We start from the raw sequence: 19153 nt of genomic DNA, 5'->3' as shown, positions 1-19153 counted from the left end.
CAGGAGAAGGAAAGGCACAAAGGACTGTGAGGCCTGGACATTGGGGGAATGGTGCAAGAGGCACTGGGGGTGCACTGTAAATATTGTAAATAAAGGGTGTGTGGTGAACTTAAGATGTCCGTCTGTGTGTGTCCGGGTTCAAGTCCACAATACATATAAGCATTGTTTTGAAGCATTTGTCAACTTCTTTTTTTCCCCCCAAAGTGCTACAATGTTAATAAAATTCATTTAACACTAATATATTTTACTAGTAATTCTATTATCTTTCTTTTTATTTGAATAAAAGATGGATATTGCTCTGCGGTGGGCTGGCACCCTGTCCGGGGTTTGTTTCCTGCCTTGCGCCCTGTGTTGGCTGGGATTGGCTCCAGCAGATCTCTGTGACCCTGTAGTTAGGATATAGCAGGTTGGATAATTGATGGATGGAAGAAGGATATATATTTTTGAAACCCAATAATGGATGAAGTAAGAGAAATGCAGATGAATATTTTAGAAAAAAGAAAGTGAAAGAGAAGGTAAGATGGCAGAGATAAAATGCACACACGCCTGTTGCTAGATTTATTTTACATTACAATAAGAGGACTGTTGCATGTTCGTGTTTACATGTCTGTAACACAGAATGTGAATGTTTGTAAAATTAATCTACTGGAATATATAACACTAGCCAACCCGCGGCGTACCATACGCCACATAATCAGGTCGGTTTTTTAATGATTTTTAAGCACAGGGAGAAAATTTACATTTGAAAAATCGGTAATGTAAGAAATCAGCAAGAAAAGCAACATTGTAACAATGCACGGAACGAACAAACACACAATCGTCCGTGACTGAAAACTGGCAGACCGCCATCGCGCCCTGCCTGCTCATGTGCCCACCTCTAACTCGGCACTTGAGTCGTTGTCGTCCTTGCACAGTCCACATGCAACTGTGACTCACGTAGACTTTTCATTGCTCTGTGTGGTTTTGGTTGCTTTTTTATATATAATCCACCAAGACACCCGATCACGATAGTAGCGCAAATTGCTGTATGTAGCGTGTAAGACAGTTTGCTATAGTGCATGCGGACGTGCGTCATAACCGAAAACTCGGTTTTTAAAGACTTCTTACTTCATTGTGTTTTAACCTCAGTTGTAAAGGATTGTTTTAAGGATCCCATGGGATACCCCTCACAAACCGTTTTACACGCTGCATATGGCGATTCACCTCTGCGAGAAACATGCCTCTAATAACAGTCAACGTGGCTCAGAATTGCATGTGGCCTCTACGATAAACGAATATAAACGATGCCGTTTTTCTGTGTCGTTGCGTCCAAATTGGTGGGCGTGGCTCTGTGAGTTGTCGTCGTATCCAATGGTATTGGAGTTGTTGGGCATGGCTCCTTCCTGCGTGCGCCATAGGTGTCTTACTTGTGGGCGGCTTTGCGAATCCATGCCCCTTCCGGCGTGCTTTCCATAGGTGTCTTGCCTTTCCATGGGTGTCTTCCCTTAGTGAATTATATATATATATAGATTGCACTGTGATAAACATGTTTAAATTACTAATAATCTGTTCCATTCTGTAAGGAATCAATATACTGTTGTATATTTTGTTGTGATCTGGGGATTTTGTCCTATCAAAGGCAGGAAATCTTTTTCATGTTGTTAGGTTCGGGAGTGGCTTACAGAAATTAACTCTGGTAGTTTAGGCTTGTTCACTCGTTCATTTTTAATTGTGAGTATTATGAGTATTACACAAAAGCAAGATTACAAAACAGATTGCAGGATGGCACATATTCAGTATATTTTAAGGAAATGAAGGATATATTCCATAGCAAATTCAAATAAGTCCTTTGAAAATAGCCATCTTGTACTTTAAACTTCAAAAGCTAATTAAGAAGTACTATTTAACTGTAAAAACACTTTTGAACAATTGTTCAATAAACTGAATTAAACCCCAATCCTCATAGACTAGGTTTGAATAAACCTTGTGAAACAAGGCATACATGTGTGCAGACTCAGAATTCAAACATATTAAGTGATACCACTTCAGATTGAAATTCTCTAAAGTAGAACCAAGCTGAGATATAATTACATAACATCTTAATCACTCCACGTGTAGGATGTTAAAAATGGCAGCTATATTTTCAGTTTTAGAAACCAAGTTAATGCCTTTTAAAAGTTTGTGTTGAGCCCTGTTTAAAGCTAAAATGTTTCGATTAATTTACCAAAACGTACAACATTAAAAACTTTCTTATTTTCTTAATACAAACCTAAAGATTAACCTTTTAAAAATTAAAGCATGGCTATAGCATGACAATTATTTTTAAACAATATCACTTTTGTCTTGATATAAAAATGTCAAGAACAACTCCAGAACAATAACTTACATATACTTGCTTCTCCAATGGTATATGTCTTTCCAGAACCAGTCTGTCCATATGCAAAGATTGTAGCATTGAATCCTTGAAAAAAAGCATCAACTAAGGGCTGCACACAAGTGCTGTATATTTCTTCTTGATCACTGGAATCATCAAAAACAAAGTCAAATTCAAAATGGCGGTCATATCCCAGTGTGAGTTGCTTGTTCAAGGGGTCTGCTGTGATGCAACTTTCATGATTATGCAGGATTTCCTTAGGCAACAAGGGGCGCACTCTAATAGCAACTTGCACTGGTGTTTCTTCAGATTTGGAATGGGCTGGCGTTTTTGGAGCCATTATAGAATAATCCCCAAATCGCAGGAAATAGTGAGGCTTGCTTTACTGTTCGATTGCAGGACAATGACTTTTCAAGCTTCCAAAAACGTGCAACCTACCAGAACAAAAGAAATGAAAGCAAAGGAAAACAGAACAAAATTAAGACAGTACACACAAATTAAAATATCATGCTGTCTCTTAACATTTAACATTCTCAAAATACTACATTTTTCTGACACTAGTGGTTGCAAACGTAACCCTGAAGTCAAATACCCATTTGTGATGAATGAACTCAACTAACAAGAATATAACACATCACTAAGAATCTGGTGCCCTGTCCTTTTTTGTTCCTGCCTTGCTCGCTATGCTGCCTGGAATAGACTCCATCACCCCCAGGCCCTGTTCAGGACAAAGAGGGTTAGAAAATGACAGACTAAGAAAAAATACAAGTACAAAAATAAAGAAAAACACGTTTGTTTTAATGAGAATAAGATTAAAACCATCTACTCACAGATGCGGTTAGACAAAAAGTACATATGCCACTTTTGATTGTCCTCTAAATACTATCTTTAAATAATGGTCGGAAGCAACAAAGTAATATCATATTCATTAGAATTACTTAGGTACACTTTGATATCACTTCAGTTTTTTTTCAGCCGATATGAGGACATTTCTCACATATGACATATGGTTTCTCTGGTATTGATGTCTAATTATGCAAGATATCAATGTTTTTGAGGGTTTCTACCATTCGCGGCCCTCTAGACCCAAACTATTTTTATTTTTGGACCATATTTTGAGCAGTAAATTACCACCCTAGTGATAAAGTGTAAATTGATAGGTGTCTTTAGCAAAAATGATAAAGCTGACCTGAACTTGTTCATGCCACATTAGCTGACCTCAGGGGTTCACCCACTAATGGGATAGAAGGTGTCAAAGTTAGTCCTTTTCACAAAATATTGAAACAAAATGGAGACTGGTAATTTATTTATTTATAAAGCACTTTAACAACAACATCATGGCTGACCAGAGTGCTGTACAGTAAAAACCCAACGTATCAGACACACAATAACCAAAAGGATAAAAGAAACAGAAACACAAAAGAGATTCATAATAAAAAGTATACAGACAGTCAACATTTCATACTGGGTTTAAAGGCAAGGGACTAAAACTGTGTTTTAAAATAAGATTTAAAGACAGCAAGTGAAGGAGCCTGCCTAACGTGCAATGGCAAATCGTTCCAGAGTTTTGGAGCTGCAACTGAAAAAGACTGATCGCCTCGGAGTTTCCTTCGTGCCTTAGGAACACGTAAAAGCATCAGGCCTGCTGACCTAAGAGAGCGAGACATTACATAAGGGTGCAGCAGTTCCGACAAATAAAATGGGGCACAACCATTAAAGGATTTAAAAACAAATACAAGGATCTTAAAATGGATTTGAAAATGAACCAGAAGCCAAAGTCGGGGTAACATGCTCATGCTTTCTTGTGCCAGTTAAAAATCGAGCAGAGGCATTTTGCACCAGCTATAGGCGAGCAATGGAGGCCTGGCTAATTCCAAAACGAAGCCCATTGCAGTAATCTTGACAAGATGTTATAAAAGCATGTATCACTGTTTCAATGTTGCGTTTAGACAAAACAGGCTTAATTTTTGACAGCCGCCTCAACTGGAAAAAGAAAGATTTTACCACTGCGTTCACATGGCTATCAAGTTTTAAAGTGGAATCCATTCACACCTAAATTTGTGATTATAGATTTCTCAAATTAAGCCACAGTAGAAAGGTCAATACAGGGGGTCCCGCTGGTGCCATTGGGTCTAAATAGCATGACTTCTATATTGTTCTCATTAAAATTTAGAAAATTGAATGCCCTCCAACTCCTTATGCCAATAAAGCAATAAAGCAAGGGGCTGGACAGAACATGGACCTGGGCGCTTCAGAGGGAAATCAAACCTTATAGTTGTCTGCATAAAGATGAAAGGAAATACTGTGTTTCTGGAAAATAGCACTGAGTGGCAGCAAGTACAAGGAGAACAGATGAGGTCACAGGATGGAGCCCTCAAGGTAGGGCAACAGAGGTGGAAGTAAACAACAACAACAACATTTATTTATATAGCATATTATCATACAAATAATGTAGCTCAAAGTGCTTTACATGATGAAGAAAGTGAAATAAAGACAAAGTAAGAATTAAAATAAGAGAACACTAATTAACATAGAATAAAAGTAAGGTCCGATGGCCAGGGAGGACAGAAAAAACAAAAAAAAAAAACTCAAGACAGCTGGAGAAAAAATAAAATCTGCAGGGCTTCCAGGCCATGAGACCACCCAGCTCCCTCTAGGCATTCTGCCTAACATAAAATGATCTCAGTCAGTCCTCATTGCATTCAGGGTTCTCATGGAAAATCATCAATGCTGACTCAAAAACTTCTATCTGAGAGATAGGACTTGAACCATTGGAGAGCTGAACAGTGGCGTAGCGTGGGTGTCAGCCACCCCCTTATTTAGGCATTTCAATTTAAAAGACTAAAATATACAGGAATTCTTTGCCGCCCACTACGCTACGCCACTGTAGCTGAACCTGTGATGCACACCCACTGCTCTAGCCTGGAGATGAGGATCTTATGGACTATCGTGTCAAAGGCAGCTGTTAAATCCAGAAGCATAAGCAGTACACAGTCTCCAGAGTCCACTGTTAAAAGAATATTATTAAAAACCCTTAAAGAGCGGACTCAGTGCTGTGGTGAGTTTTAAACCCAAACTGAAACACTTCCAGAATTGCGTGTTCGTCCAGGAAGGACTTCAGTTGGGTGTAGATGACTTTTTCCAAGAGTTTGGACAAAAAAGGTAGCTTGGAAATAGGCATAACGTTAGCTATAACAGAGTGGTGTAGACCCTGTTTTTTCAGCACAGGTTGCACAACAGTAGGTTTGAAATTTTAGGCACCACACTAGAGGTTAAACTACTATTAATAATAGTTAGAATAGAAGGACCCAAGGTAGTAAAGACCTCAATGATCAATGATTACAAATATAATGTCATGTTTGATTTTTCATTGTTTACTAGAGATCTAGACCGCTGTCAGAGGATTAAAAAAAACATGACAACTTTTTATTAATTATTCAAAATACTTAAGACTTTACACATTTAAATTAAGGCACACATTTTATTATTTCAAATGCTGCATACAAATTCTACACACAGACACAAACACGCGGTATACAACATTTATTGAACTGGGTTTAACAGAGCACCAAATTGAAATACGGAACTAGTTATCATTTAGGCTAAAAGGTTTGCAGATTGTAAGACATACAACTGAAAATAATTTCAGTTTGGAGGACACCATGTTTTCTAATAATCATACTGGGCACTGATTATTAAAGACACTGTATTTTTTGAATCACTTCAAGATATGTGCATTACAATGGAAAAGTGTTCAATGAAGCATGTAAGCAACCAATAACAATGTTTTCATTAGTTTATGTTAATTAACAGCTAAGATGCAAAGCAATAATATATTAAGTTTGAAATTATTCTCAAGTTGCAAAGAGAGATGTTGTGCAAAAAATATCTGCACATAAAACAAGCAAGAAACAAATAAGTTGAATTACAGACCACACTGATGTTCTTTTCTTCTCAAAGTGTCTCGCAATAAAACAGAACATGGTACAAATTATTCAGTTTCAATCCAAGCTATAGACGGATTTTACAAGGAAACAAAGACAATATAAGTGTGCTCTCTTCTAAGCATTGTGCACCATTTACAAAATATTTTTAATTAGCACTTTGCTTTGGCCTTGTACTAAAGGAGACCGTGTTTCACATTCCGGGTTCTCCTTGCATGGAGTTTGCATGTTCCCTTTGTGTTTGTGTGGGTTTCCTCCAGGCGCTCCAGTTTCTTCCCACAGTCCAAAGACATGAAGGTTAGGTGAATCAACGATCCTAAATTGGCATAGTGTGTTTTTGGGGTGTGCGCGTTTGCCCTGCAATACACTGGACCCCTGTCTGGGGTTTGCTCCTGCCTTGCTCCCTATGCTAGCTGGAATAGGCTCCAGCACACCCCTCGGACACTGAACAGGACTAAGAAGATTAGAAAATGATTGACCGAATTTTGTTTTGTTCCAAAACAGCAGGTAAATTAGCAGCCACTACCATTCTTGCAGTCAAATCTTTCAATTGACGACTCAGATTGTTCCATGCTAAACATGTAGAGGCCAGTCTATCACATACACTCAACTATAAATGTGAATAATCATCTGTAAATAATTCCAGCTAGTTTGTGGTTGAACAGTGATAGGATTATGATATCACAGGTGACAATCTGCATCCAAAAAAAAAATGGAGGATTAGTCGAAATCACTACTTCCAGGTAAAACGTTGAGAGTGATACAAATGCAGTTTACATTCTTTGAGATCGTTATTAAGCATGTACAGACAACAAAGATGACTGCAGAATGTCAATCTCAATGGGAACTCAACAACATGTAATGCTGGCAACAAGAAAACTTCTTCTGTAAAATAAACTGCTAACGTCAGTGCCAAAGCCCATAAGGGTAAGGAGGTCCCCTCTGTGTGTCCAGAGCACACGCCTCTTGAATTAGCAAAATGGTGCCCCTCAGTGTCCATAGCGTGCATCCCTTAAACCTTCATAAATGGCTCCCCTCTGGTGACAGCACCCAAGGCAATCACACAGGTTGGCCAACGGATTGACCGGCGCTCTCTGACTGCCAGCTGTTTTTATGCGAGTCAACCTTTTTTTAACCTGGAAAAATTTTAAATAAAAAGATCCTGATAAAAAGTTTGAGCTAATGAAGGCCACATTCAAAAAAAGAATGTTGGATGCATAAATTTGCAAGCACAAAATTTAAAAATGCATTCAAACGCATCTAATATTTTATTTCTTGAAGATTATGGTGCACAGATGTTTGCAGGGTCAAATCTATAAAATTTATGAAACATGTTGGAAACTGGTCGAATAGCATAAGAACAAGGTACAGTAAGCTCAATATTCAGTACTTTTGCCTAAGTGTCAGCCAAAAATGAATCCTCAGTCTAATCAGTGCGCTGGCTGTGGTGGGCCTCCAGAGCTCCACAAGTACTGCTGAGGTCGAATTTGACTGCCAGTTTTCTTGCCCCTTGATCAGCCCCCTGTGTCTCTGGTATGCTGTGACCCTTCATAAACTCTACTCCGTTGCATAAGAGTTTCTGGCTGCAGACACAATCCAATTGGCTGTTCAGCAGAGCTCCTGAATTGCGATTTGCTGCTTTTTTTGTATGAAAAATGACTTAATTGTAACACATTTTAAAGATAAAACAGGCTTTGCTGTATCGAGTTTTATTAAGATTACTTCCATTGGAAATTGGCCAGGACCAAAACAAAAAAATCTTTACAATTAGGATTTTATTAAAACAGAGTTTGTTTGACCTGTATTGCAATAATACTGCTAATATACAATTTAAATAAATCACAAAAGAAACTATAAAAGTAATAACAGCTACACAACATAATTCCAGTAAGAGAGAATTCAAAAACTCAGCCAAAAGTGAAATGGTAGAACAGCTAAAACAAGTTTTCCCTTAAGTTTCATTAGAAAAACAAGGGAATTGTAGTGATGTATTCTTTATATAAGGCCATTAAAGAAAGTGACCCATTTATTATAAATATAAAGTCACTCCTAATTCTTTGACAAAAATATAGAAAAAAACTGCCAAAATATTCCTACCCAGGCATTAATTAGAAGTGTGGAGGAGAACTTTACAAAAAAAATATTAGTTTAGCTATATGTAATGGAAGGATTTTTCTCTGTAAAAAGCAAAGGTGAAATAAAGAGAGGAAGGGAATCAGGAGTGCAGATGGGCATTGGTCGCTCTAGCGCAAAGCCAGCTGCAAAGACTAATGTTTTGGGAAAAACAGCCGGGAATGTTCTAAAGATACAGCCAAGGCTATGTAAGGAGTTGTTTTTCACTTCGAGAGGCTTTTTTCACATGTAAGCATATTACTGTGTCTTCTAGTACCGTGCACTTGCCTTAATCAGGGCCAAGTAGAAGAAAAATAATACCGTGTCCCGTGGAAGGGTGTGTACTGAAACTGATCACTTCTGTATACATTGCTTGCACGTAAGCGGCTTTTGGGGCAATGACACCTAATTAGTATATAAGGGGAGGTTCCGCCCTCAGTTTCTTTGGAAGCTCAACCGTGGGGAATGCGCGCACCGCCCGGTACCTTTGAGTAGGCTAACGAGTTGATCCTCTGACGAGACTGACAAGCGGGCTCCCTCAGTCTACTGGTCTAGGATGATGGCTCTGGGTCTTTTGATAAGCACAAGTTTGTGTCTTTTGATATTGCTGTAAGCACAAGTTTGTGTCTTTTGATATTGCTGTAAGCATAAGTTTGTTTCTTTTAATATATTACTGTAAGCATATACTTGTTTCTATAATCTATCGCTACTGCATTATACTGCACTATATGTATTTAAATGTTATAATTGAATAAGTAAATTTTATTGAAGTATCGGACCTCTTCTCTCTGATTTTTGCCCACTTATTCTAAAAAACCCCTTGAACCATTTTTCCAAATCAAAACACGATACTACTGAAAAAATAACATGTAACTAAGGTCTATGAAACATTTGTAAGAGCAATTTTCCTAATTCTATAAGATTCATGAATATTTTACTAGATGACAATGCATAATCTATGGGAGGTTCCTATAACCCCCATATGTAGAATTGTAACGGTATATTCTTGCCATTTCTAACAGCTTTGAGTAAATATTATTCTTCAGTTAGTGACAGCCTTGCCACGTGTAAGGCGTAGAGGGCAAACGGTTTTAAATCGTTCTCGTGCCCATGCCAAGGTCTCTTTGAGTGTGTGAAATAACACGTAAAGATAACGCGCTTATATAAGGCGTACAGAAGACAAAATTAAGAACCTTTAAGTATAGAAAGAAGAAGTAAAGAACTTAAGTACAGAAATAACTAAAGTTTCTCAAGAAAAGCTAAGTTTATAGAAGATACATTTTTCCTTTTTTTTTTGCCCTTTATTTTTGTGTGGATTATCTGCTTTTAACTTTCAGTAAATACTTTAAAAACGAACCTTTGGACTGAGAGATTACTTTTGGCATGCGTTTTGCCCGTGCTCGACTTTGCCTTATACTTCGGTGGCTACAACGTTCAAGAAAGGTTATATAAAAGGTCTGAAATATGATTCAGTGGTGGAATACTGATGGTTCTGCACCATGCCTGTACCCCCCAATAAAAACCTGACTCTGAATTTTTGCTATCTTTATTAATGGTATTGGACAGTGAAAATTTTGCTTCCTGAACACGTTTAGGTGTATCATATGGATTTTGGCCCCCTGATCACACAAATTACCTTGGAATGTTTCTATCACTTAAAGTTTTATTGCAATCACAAATTTTTTGTGATTTCCTTTCATGTCAGAATAATACATACAGTATACAGTAAAACAACTCTAAATGGAATGAATATCTGTGGTGATCATAAAGTAATGGCACTGAAACTAGAAACACAGCTTAGATATTCCAAATACTGTTGTTTCATTTGCAAACGAAACAGCTATGCTTAATTGTCATAATAAATAAAAAAAAAACCTGGCCGCTCTATAAGCATTTGGTTCCAAGGCAGAAGAGTGTGCCACATAAAACATTTGTTGACCTGAAAAAGATATATTTGCCTACACAAAATTTGAACTGAATAAATATTTCTTGAAACTGATGAACAAGGAAGATTGAGACATAGGTTTCCATGAATAACCAATGCCATGGTCAAGGAAGGCATTTGTTTTGGTCTTCCTAACAGACACAACATCAATGACAAGCGATTCAAAGATCTGCTATTGGCACAGAAGGCAATCACATGGCATTGTAACTACACAGCACCCAGCTATGTCCACCTGGATGACAACGTGCTTTAAGCATACAAAGCAATGAAGTGGAGCAAGCGGTTTAAGATTCATGTTCTGCATTTACCGACTTCATCGATGCCAATCTTTGTATAGTCAGTGATGAGTATGGCGAAAGTTTTCGCCAGGATATTCCAACAATGAAAAAGCAGTAACAGGGAATCCACTGAAACAATAAGCATCAGATGCCGAGTATAAATATAAATCGGCAGCAAAACATTTTTAGTCTCAATTGATCAAATTCAATGTGTCAGCATCATTAAGAGATTATAATAAACCAAATTCAATTAAAGTTCATTACATGATTTAAAAATTTCTATGTAAACTCAGTTGTGATTTCATAGTCTGAAATGACATTTGTGCTCAGCTTAAAGCGGTCTATCCTAAATGCAAAAAGGTTTTCAAAAAACAAAAATATTTGTTGTCTAGTGTTGTCCATACTTTAATACAATTAAAAAAAACAAATTCAAAAGATGAAAATGAATAAAAAGAATAAATGGAAAACAATTCATGTGTATGAAAAACATAATAAAAGGAAAAAAGCAAACTGCATATTGCAATATCTTTCTGAGTACAAAAACAGAATTACAAAGACCAGATAATTAATCAAGGAGTTTAATTAGAAACAGTAACAATTAACAAAGAGCAGGTGCAGACAGCAATAAATGTTAAATATGAGCAGCTACTTCCGTAACATTTGCACTTGTATAATCATTAGCAAGAAATCCATCTAAAATTTCCAAGAAATTTCAAAAGAAATAAGGAAGAACAATATTTTTATACGTAATAAACACTAAAAAGTTAATAAACCCCTTTAGGAATTTCCTGAGTGATACCATAAAGCTAAAAGCTGCTAAATGAAGGCACATTTATTTAAAATAGAGTCCAAATGAAAGTTAGAATTGGTTGAAAAAACCTTGGGCAACTGCAGCCTTCCAGAACAAAGCAGCAGAATATATTACAGTCTGGTATAGTTAGTCCTGCAAAGGTGATACAGGGAAAATTCAAGAATGTCAAAAGAAAGGGAAGTAAACGAATGACCGATATTCCTAGCTACAACACCCAGATGAAGAATAAGGAGAAAAGATTCAAACAATTAATGACAATGAAAAGAGAAACTCCGAGAGATGAACAAATTTCAACAAAAGTTGGTAAAGTTCACAGGAGGGTAACCCAAAAATGAAAGACATAGAAACAAACAATAAAGATTATGAGCATAGAGCATAAAAAGGCAATGAACTGGAAAAACACAAAACAAGGAGAGGAATACAGTTGTAACCTAGTGTGGTACACTTCAGATGTTCTGAGCAAACATTTTGAGAACTTCCGTTGCATTATATTTTGCTGCCAAAAACAATGCACTACTAGAACCACTGGCACAACTGGAAACAAGAATTACAAACATTGCTTCATTAAATTCTTACTTAAGTTCAACATTAACTGCACAAATGGATAAAATTTAAAGTACAACAGCTCTTTTTCATCTGAAGCAATGTGTCCAATTCCTTTGAACCTCACTGGAGGAACCTCATTCTGTTTTAGAATACATGCTCAGGAAGACATGGAAAAATGAAGAACATGCTATGCCAGAATTAAATAATTTGTAAGCACTGAAGTTAGTTTGTTTTCAAACAGATTAATCAGTTCCAAAATGAATTCCCTAATATGAAACACACTTCTATTTTCAATGTGATAAACACAATCATTTAGAAATTAAATTCTCAATTTAAAACATGCATGGTGAAAGCAGCAGTTAGAAGATATTGAATAACTTTCAGAGAAAAAAATCCACTACCATATAACTATTCAAAATGGGTTCTATATATTGCAGTAAAGTGCATCACACTACAATACACAAATATATATATATATATATATAAATTTCATAAATGCATACTAGGGCAAGTTTATTGTTTTTTTTTTTTAAATAGTATCATTACCTTTACAACCCCAAGTTCAAAAAAATTTGGGACACCGTGTAAAATGTAAATAAAAACAGAATGCAATGTTTACAAATCTCATAAACACGTATTTTATTCACAATAGAACATAGAAAACACATACAATGTTGCAACTGAGAAAATTTAACATTTTAAGAGAAGAATAAGGTCAATTAGAATTTGATGGCAGCAACACGTCTGAAAATAGTTGGGGCAGTGCCACGTTTACCACTGTGTAGCATCCCCTTTTCTTTTAACTGCAGTCTGAAAAACGTCTGGGAACTGAGGAGACCATTTGCTGGACTCAGGTAGAGGAATGTTGTCCCATTCTTGTCTGATATAAGATTCTAGCTGCTCAGTAGTCCTGGGTCTTCTTTGCTGCATTTTTGGTTTCATGATGCGCCAAATGTTTTTAATTAGTGAAAGATCTGGACTGCAGGCAGGCCAGTTTAACACCCAGACTCTTCCAAAATGAAGCTATGCTGTTGAAATAGATGCAGTAAGCTGTTTAGAATTGTTTTGTTGATATATGCAAGGCATTCCCAGGGAAAGACTTCATTTGGATGGGAGAATATGTTGCTCTAAAACCTGTATATACCTTTCAGCACTGATGTTGCCTTTCCAGATGTGTAAGCTGCCATTTCCATAGGCACTAATGCACTCTCATACCATCAGAGATGCAGGCTTTTGAACCGAGTTCTGATAACGAGCCTAATTTCCCATTTCATCTTTAGTCCAGAGGACACGGCATCCATGTTTTCCAAAAAGAATTTCAAATTGCGATTCGTCTCAACCACCAAACAGTTTTCCACTTTGCCTCAGCCCATTTTAAATGAACTTTGGCCCAGAGAAGATGGCAGTGTTTCTGGATCATGTTCACATATGGCTTCTTGTTTGTATGATACAACTTTAACCTACATTCATGGATGGAACAGCAAACTGTGTTCACAGACATTTCTGGGAATGTTCCTGAGCCCACGGCAGTGATTTCCATGATAGAATCATGCCTGTTGCTAATGCAGTGCTACCTGAGGACCCGAAGATCACAGGCATCCAATATTGATTTTTGGCCTTGTCCCTTGCACACAGAGATTTCTTCAGAATCTCGTCATCTTTTGATTATATTATGTACTGTAGATGATGAAATATTCAAAGTCTTCAAAACTTTACATTGAGGAACATTATTCTGAAATTGTTTCATACTTTGTAGGCACAGATTTTTGCAAATTGATGAACCTCTGCCCATCTTTACTTCTGAGGGATTCTGTCTCTCTAAGATGCTTTTTTTTATACTCAATCATGTTATTGACCTTTTGCCAATTAACCCAATTAGCTACAAAATGTTTCTCCAGCTGTATCTTTTTAGTACCATTTACTTTTCCAGCCTTTTGTTCCCCCATCCCAACTTTTTTGAGATGTGTTGTGGCTAACAAATCATCAAATCATCATTGCATTCTGTTTTTACTTACATTTTCCCTAGCATCACAGTTTTTGGGGATTTTGGGTTGTATTTTGAACACTGATTTATTGTATGTGCACAGTTCCTGAGTTTTTTAAAACAACTAGGGGTTCCACCCCCTGCTCGCTTTGCTTGCCCACCCCCGGGTTTGGTTTACTGGATATGCAATTTAAAGAGATTGTTATTTTCATGGGAATTGTTACATATGCATTATTTTCACTTTTACTTAAAAACTATTGTAAAAACAATATTTGGAATTACCTTTTCTTTAAGATCGCACTGAATTTTGATTTCGTGTTTTGACTTACATCATGACAATGCAACGTATATCTTCCTTGAAGTGAATATCGTTTCTATCTCTCTAATAAATAAAATGACTTCTTCTAATGTTTGTCCATGCTTTTTCTTCTTCGCTTTGTTGTTGACTTGTCATCTAGAATGTATAAAATTATTGTCCTGATAAAATGTATAAGAGCTGAGAGCACAGGAAGTGTGCCTGACAAAAGCAATCACACTACTGAAGTTCAATGACCGTGATCTTGTTTGAAAATAGTTGTAAATAGGGCGTGACTTGAAAGAATCTCATGTTAAAAGTCTCTGTCTCACGGGACTTCATGCCGCAACAACGTTTTTGGAATCTTTTAATTCTCGCTGGTAACGTGAATTAGACAATCTATAAGTCTAAATTTAAAGCTTTAAAGTTTAAATCCAAAAAATATACTCAATCTCTTTCCGCTGTTCCATTACTTCACCAAGTAATAATTTCCATTTGTTTGCGCTTATGCAATCTTTCCTATCCTTTTTTTGAGACTTTGGAATTGTCATACTTCCATTATCTCAGGGCCGGAAATAAAAGACAAAGAGTAGATGACAAAGTAGTAGATTGTAAAGAATTCAAAAAATGTTGGCGCGATACACATGCAGAGCAGATTGGAGATAATGAAATTACTAAAATTCGAAAGTCTCAAAAAAAGATTGCATTAGCGCAAACAAATGGAAATTATTACTCTGTAAAAATAACGGAACAGCGAAAAGAGATCGAATATATATTGAAAGTTTAGATAGATAGATAGATAGATACTTTATTAATCCCAAGGGGAAATTCACATAAACTTTAACTTAAACATAACTTTAAGTCCGAGACTTGTAGATCGTCTAGTTTGTGTTGCCATCAGGGAAAAGTAGTGTTTCTTCCCAATGAAGAAGGTGTATCCGTGAGAATTAAAAAAGTTGTTTGGTGAAAGTGAAATCCACATACGCAAGTGGCAGAGACACAAAGTGGCTAGCACGTAGTGCAGGCCGGAGGGGTTGGCGAGCAAAGCGAAGAAGGAGCGAAGCCCCCTAGTATCTTATATATAAATGTCTACACGTGGATGTGTGTGTGTCTGTCCGGCCCGGAAGTGAGGGGTGGAGTTGGGGTAAGGGCTTCACCTCTGAGGAAACAAACTCACTTAACCACAAATACACAAGCAACGCGAGGACATCAGCAAAACGAAACCTCCGAAGAAATAGACACTCACTTAGCCGCTTAATACAGAAGGGTGAGCACATCGGCAAAACAGTATCCCTTTTACTTTTCCTCCCACCACTAATATACAAGCGAAGCAAGCATGTCGGCAAAATAAAACCGACGATTTCAATAGTTTCTAGGAGCCCAGGCTGTTTACAGCACGGTTTTACACAGCTAGTACAATGTAACGAATAACATTTGTTGCTTGTCAGGCAGTGCAGAATTGTACAGCAACAATACAATACAAAGTCAAATGATACAAATTGTTTAAGAGAGCAACGAAAGTTAAAAACAAATACATGAATAAATATGTAACCACTCTAAATTATGAATAAATACCAAATATAACCATACAATATGCAAAAGAAAGCACTTTTTAGTGAATGTGGTAAAATGCCAACTGTGACTCAAATTACACATATCTCCAGATATAATTAAATTTGCATGAATCAATGGATAATATTGAACATAAAATTTCTGGTAGCCTAATTACTAAGATGAAAAATTGACTAGCTCTGGCAAATTTGTATAAGTCTTCTCTATAAAAAAACATGAGGCAAGTAACAAAGAAGATGAAGATGAAGAAGAAAAACGTCTTTTGATGCAGAACTAAAAAATTCACACAGCACTCCTTCTATAAAACCTGGACCTAATTCTTGAAATGATTCAACACAATCAATACTGAAGCTATATTTTTCTCAAGCAAATTTCGATTTTATTTGTGGTAATACCTATTTTCCATATTTACAATTATGTTCTGATTAGTTACAATTCTTACTAGAAGTATCTGTATTCAGATCATGGCTATCTAGAATCTGAGTTGTAGACACGTATGTGTATCTGCATTGTGATTACTGAAAATTTAAGATTTGTATCCATTCGACGTCTGTTAGAGCTTTCAACTAAAGATCTCTCTAATTGCATTGTTCCTGGCTAAAGATTAGAATTACACACATTATTAATGAGTCTGCATTAAAAATACATAAATGGCTATTTTTGATATCTAAAATGTCATTTTAACTAGTCAAAATGTAATTGAAGCAATCTGTATATATTGCTTAATTACCGATATCTCAAAAACTCTATAAAATTCCTAGAGGAAAAATTGTATATATTTCTGATTTACACTCTGACTGAATAAAATTTCTTTTTATAAATAATGTATTACATTTTAAGTCAGAATGTAATTACAACTAGTAAAAGTACTTTAAAACTACATGCCATATGTGTGAGTTTCCTATACTCAAAAGAAGGGCAGAAATAGTAAAGCACAAGCATTCAGAGAACAACTGAAATCAAACACATACTGTAGAAATACATGCATTTTTAAACAACACACCCAGCCAATGTCTGTGTGGAGTTTGCACACTCTTCCAGTGTCTGTAATGGATTTTCTCCCACATCCTCGAAGAACTACAGCTTAGCTTTATGAGCGATTATGGCTGTTCTCCAGTTGGAGTGAGTGGGCACTTCAATGGACTGCTACCCTCTAAAGTCTTGCCTTGTACCAGAGGTGTCAGAAAAGGCTGTGGCCTCTAGTGATCCTTAACTAGATTAACTGGGTTTGGCAATGTCATGTTACAAAATTTTGGAACCTAATGCACCAAAACACTGTACGACACTTAAAGGTGATGGTGGCATAGTTTTTCTTAAAGAAGATGTATGCACAGTGATGTGAAAGTTCCCTTTCTTTTAATTCTAAGGTTTTACATGTCAGGACATAACTGTTATATAGTCCTCAACAGGCTCTAAAATTAGTTCCAGTTAACCTCATTTATTCAACGAGACAGCTCACAAGCCAATACGTAAAAATGTAAGAACACTTCTGTATTTGTGAGTCCGAAGGTAGAAACAAGTGCTACTAATACATTTAAAAGGTCATTTTTAATAATCTGGACTAAACGTTCAATAAAAACAATGTTGCACTTTTAAGTTTGTTGCTACGTATATTTGAGTTTTATCTTCTCATCGCCTTATTTTTTTGAGATTATATTTTCTCGATCTGACTAATAATGAATTGTGACAAACTTTATTACTTCATCTGAAATGTCACAATTTGCCTTCAGCTAAGGTCACGTGTGACAGACAGACAGCACCCTGACAATGTAACGATGTTCATCACTAACCCAGGTCCTTAGGATGGACAGGAGCCGATGTGGACAACTACAGTAGAATGTTTTGGTTCTTCCTCAACAGGTAAGGTCGTTTGTACGTCCGGTCCGGGCTGGAGCCAGAGGAGTAACGGTGTGAGGCTCCAGTCCAGTTAGCAAATTAAGCTAAAGTCCAACCTTTTCGAAACAACGTCTACGTTAAATTCCGACGTTCCACTATATTTTCCGGCACCAAATTTACCTGGTGTATTTTTTTAATTATTACCGTTCATAAAAATTAACGAGATGATGTGGTAATTGTATACCTATACGTCTATACTTTACGTCTTTCACAAAAAACAGAAAAGCAATACATATAATTAATACTACTTCGCGTTCAAACACAACTTATGACTATTCAGAACACTACGATGTAATTTGTGATCGCATGCTATGAATACTTACGTTTGGAAAAAAAACGCAAAAGCAAATCACTGCATCCCTTCAACGCCTGTTGTGTTGTGTTCTCTGCTTTTCAGAAACTTTACTGTACCTTGTTAATTAAAGTTTTAAACCAGAAAACCTACCTTTCCAAAGTTAGAAGCCAACGTCATGTACCAGAGTCAAAAAAAATATCAGAACACACTTTTAGATTAAGTAACATCACACATCTGTTACGGGTTTGAAAACTTTTTTAGCTAAATACTACACGATCCCTCCAAGGATCCCACCCCATAATACGTCGCATAGTGGTGACGTGTTTATTTTTATTTTTTGCCTTTTTTTCTTTCTTTTTTTTAATACTCTCCCCCCATCCCCAACTCGCGGCGCGATGTGGTGACATCACTCAGTCGGCCCCTAAGAAGCTGCAAATGCAAGACGATGAGGTTCGACTGCTCTATGTAGACGAAAAGGTCTCAAAATCTAACATTTGCGCAACTGCATAAAGCATTTTTAGGTTGGCCATTATTTGTAAAGTGTAACTCATTGTGACGTTGCAAATTACATGGAGGATGCTTTACCTACTTTAGAATGCTTTTGTTACTATTAGTTTAGTATTTCTATTTTTTAAAATATATCAGCTACAGTGTACCCCATATCCAATTTGTTTATTAGCAGATCATCCAGTTTTTCAAAATGTCAAGTGTTTTTTTGTGCTCTCATTCAGGTAATTACGTGTGTTTTACACTTTTGTTTTATTTTTCTCACCTAAGTGTGAGGTTATTGAAGGCGTGATTCATGACTTAAATACTTTGTGTAAACATTGCTTCTTTCAGATTAATTACAAAATAGTCCTCAGTTAGCAGGATCAGTTGTTACCAGGAGACCATCTGATTTGAAACCGATGGAAGAAACTTCTAAAAGAGTTTAAAGTGAATGGTGAAAATTGTGGACTAGTACCAGTAGAAATTGTAGACCAGGAGCAGTGCCATTTAAATTATTAGATAGTAAAGAGAAAAAACAGAAAATGCTGTTATTAAAGTAGCATTGTTATTATTGTGTAGTATTGCATTCATTATTTAGAAACTATAAATATGATTATGATCCTTTTTACTACA

At 36.5% G+C, this 19153-nt stretch overlaps 1 protein-coding gene across 2 annotated transcripts in view; it reads right to left on the bottom strand.

The window, feature by feature from the left end:
* Window positions 1–18354, bottom strand: part of kif7 (kinesin family member 7) — a 63380-nt gene extending 45026 nt beyond the window's left edge. For both annotated transcript variants that reach the window (XM_039773018.1, XM_039773019.1), the window contains exons 1-2: window positions 18182–18354; window positions 2366–2787 (exon numbers count right to left, since the gene is read on the bottom strand). In XM_039773018.1, the coding sequence (XP_039628952.1) occupies window positions 2366–2693 (328 nt within the window). In that variant the 5' untranslated portion in view covers window positions 2694–2787; window positions 18182–18354. The remainder of the gene's footprint in view (window positions 1–2365; window positions 2788–18181) is intronic.
* Window positions 18355–19153: the final 799 nt, after the last annotated feature.

Source organism: Polypterus senegalus, chromosome 12 (assembly GCF_016835505.1).
Source record: "Polypterus senegalus isolate Bchr_013 chromosome 12, ASM1683550v1, whole genome shotgun sequence".
In the NCBI taxonomy this organism is placed as follows: domain Eukaryota; kingdom Metazoa; phylum Chordata; class Cladistia; order Polypteriformes; family Polypteridae; genus Polypterus; species Polypterus senegalus.
Note: the sequence above shows the minus strand (reverse complement) of the source record. Positions and strands in the feature narration are given on the sequence as shown.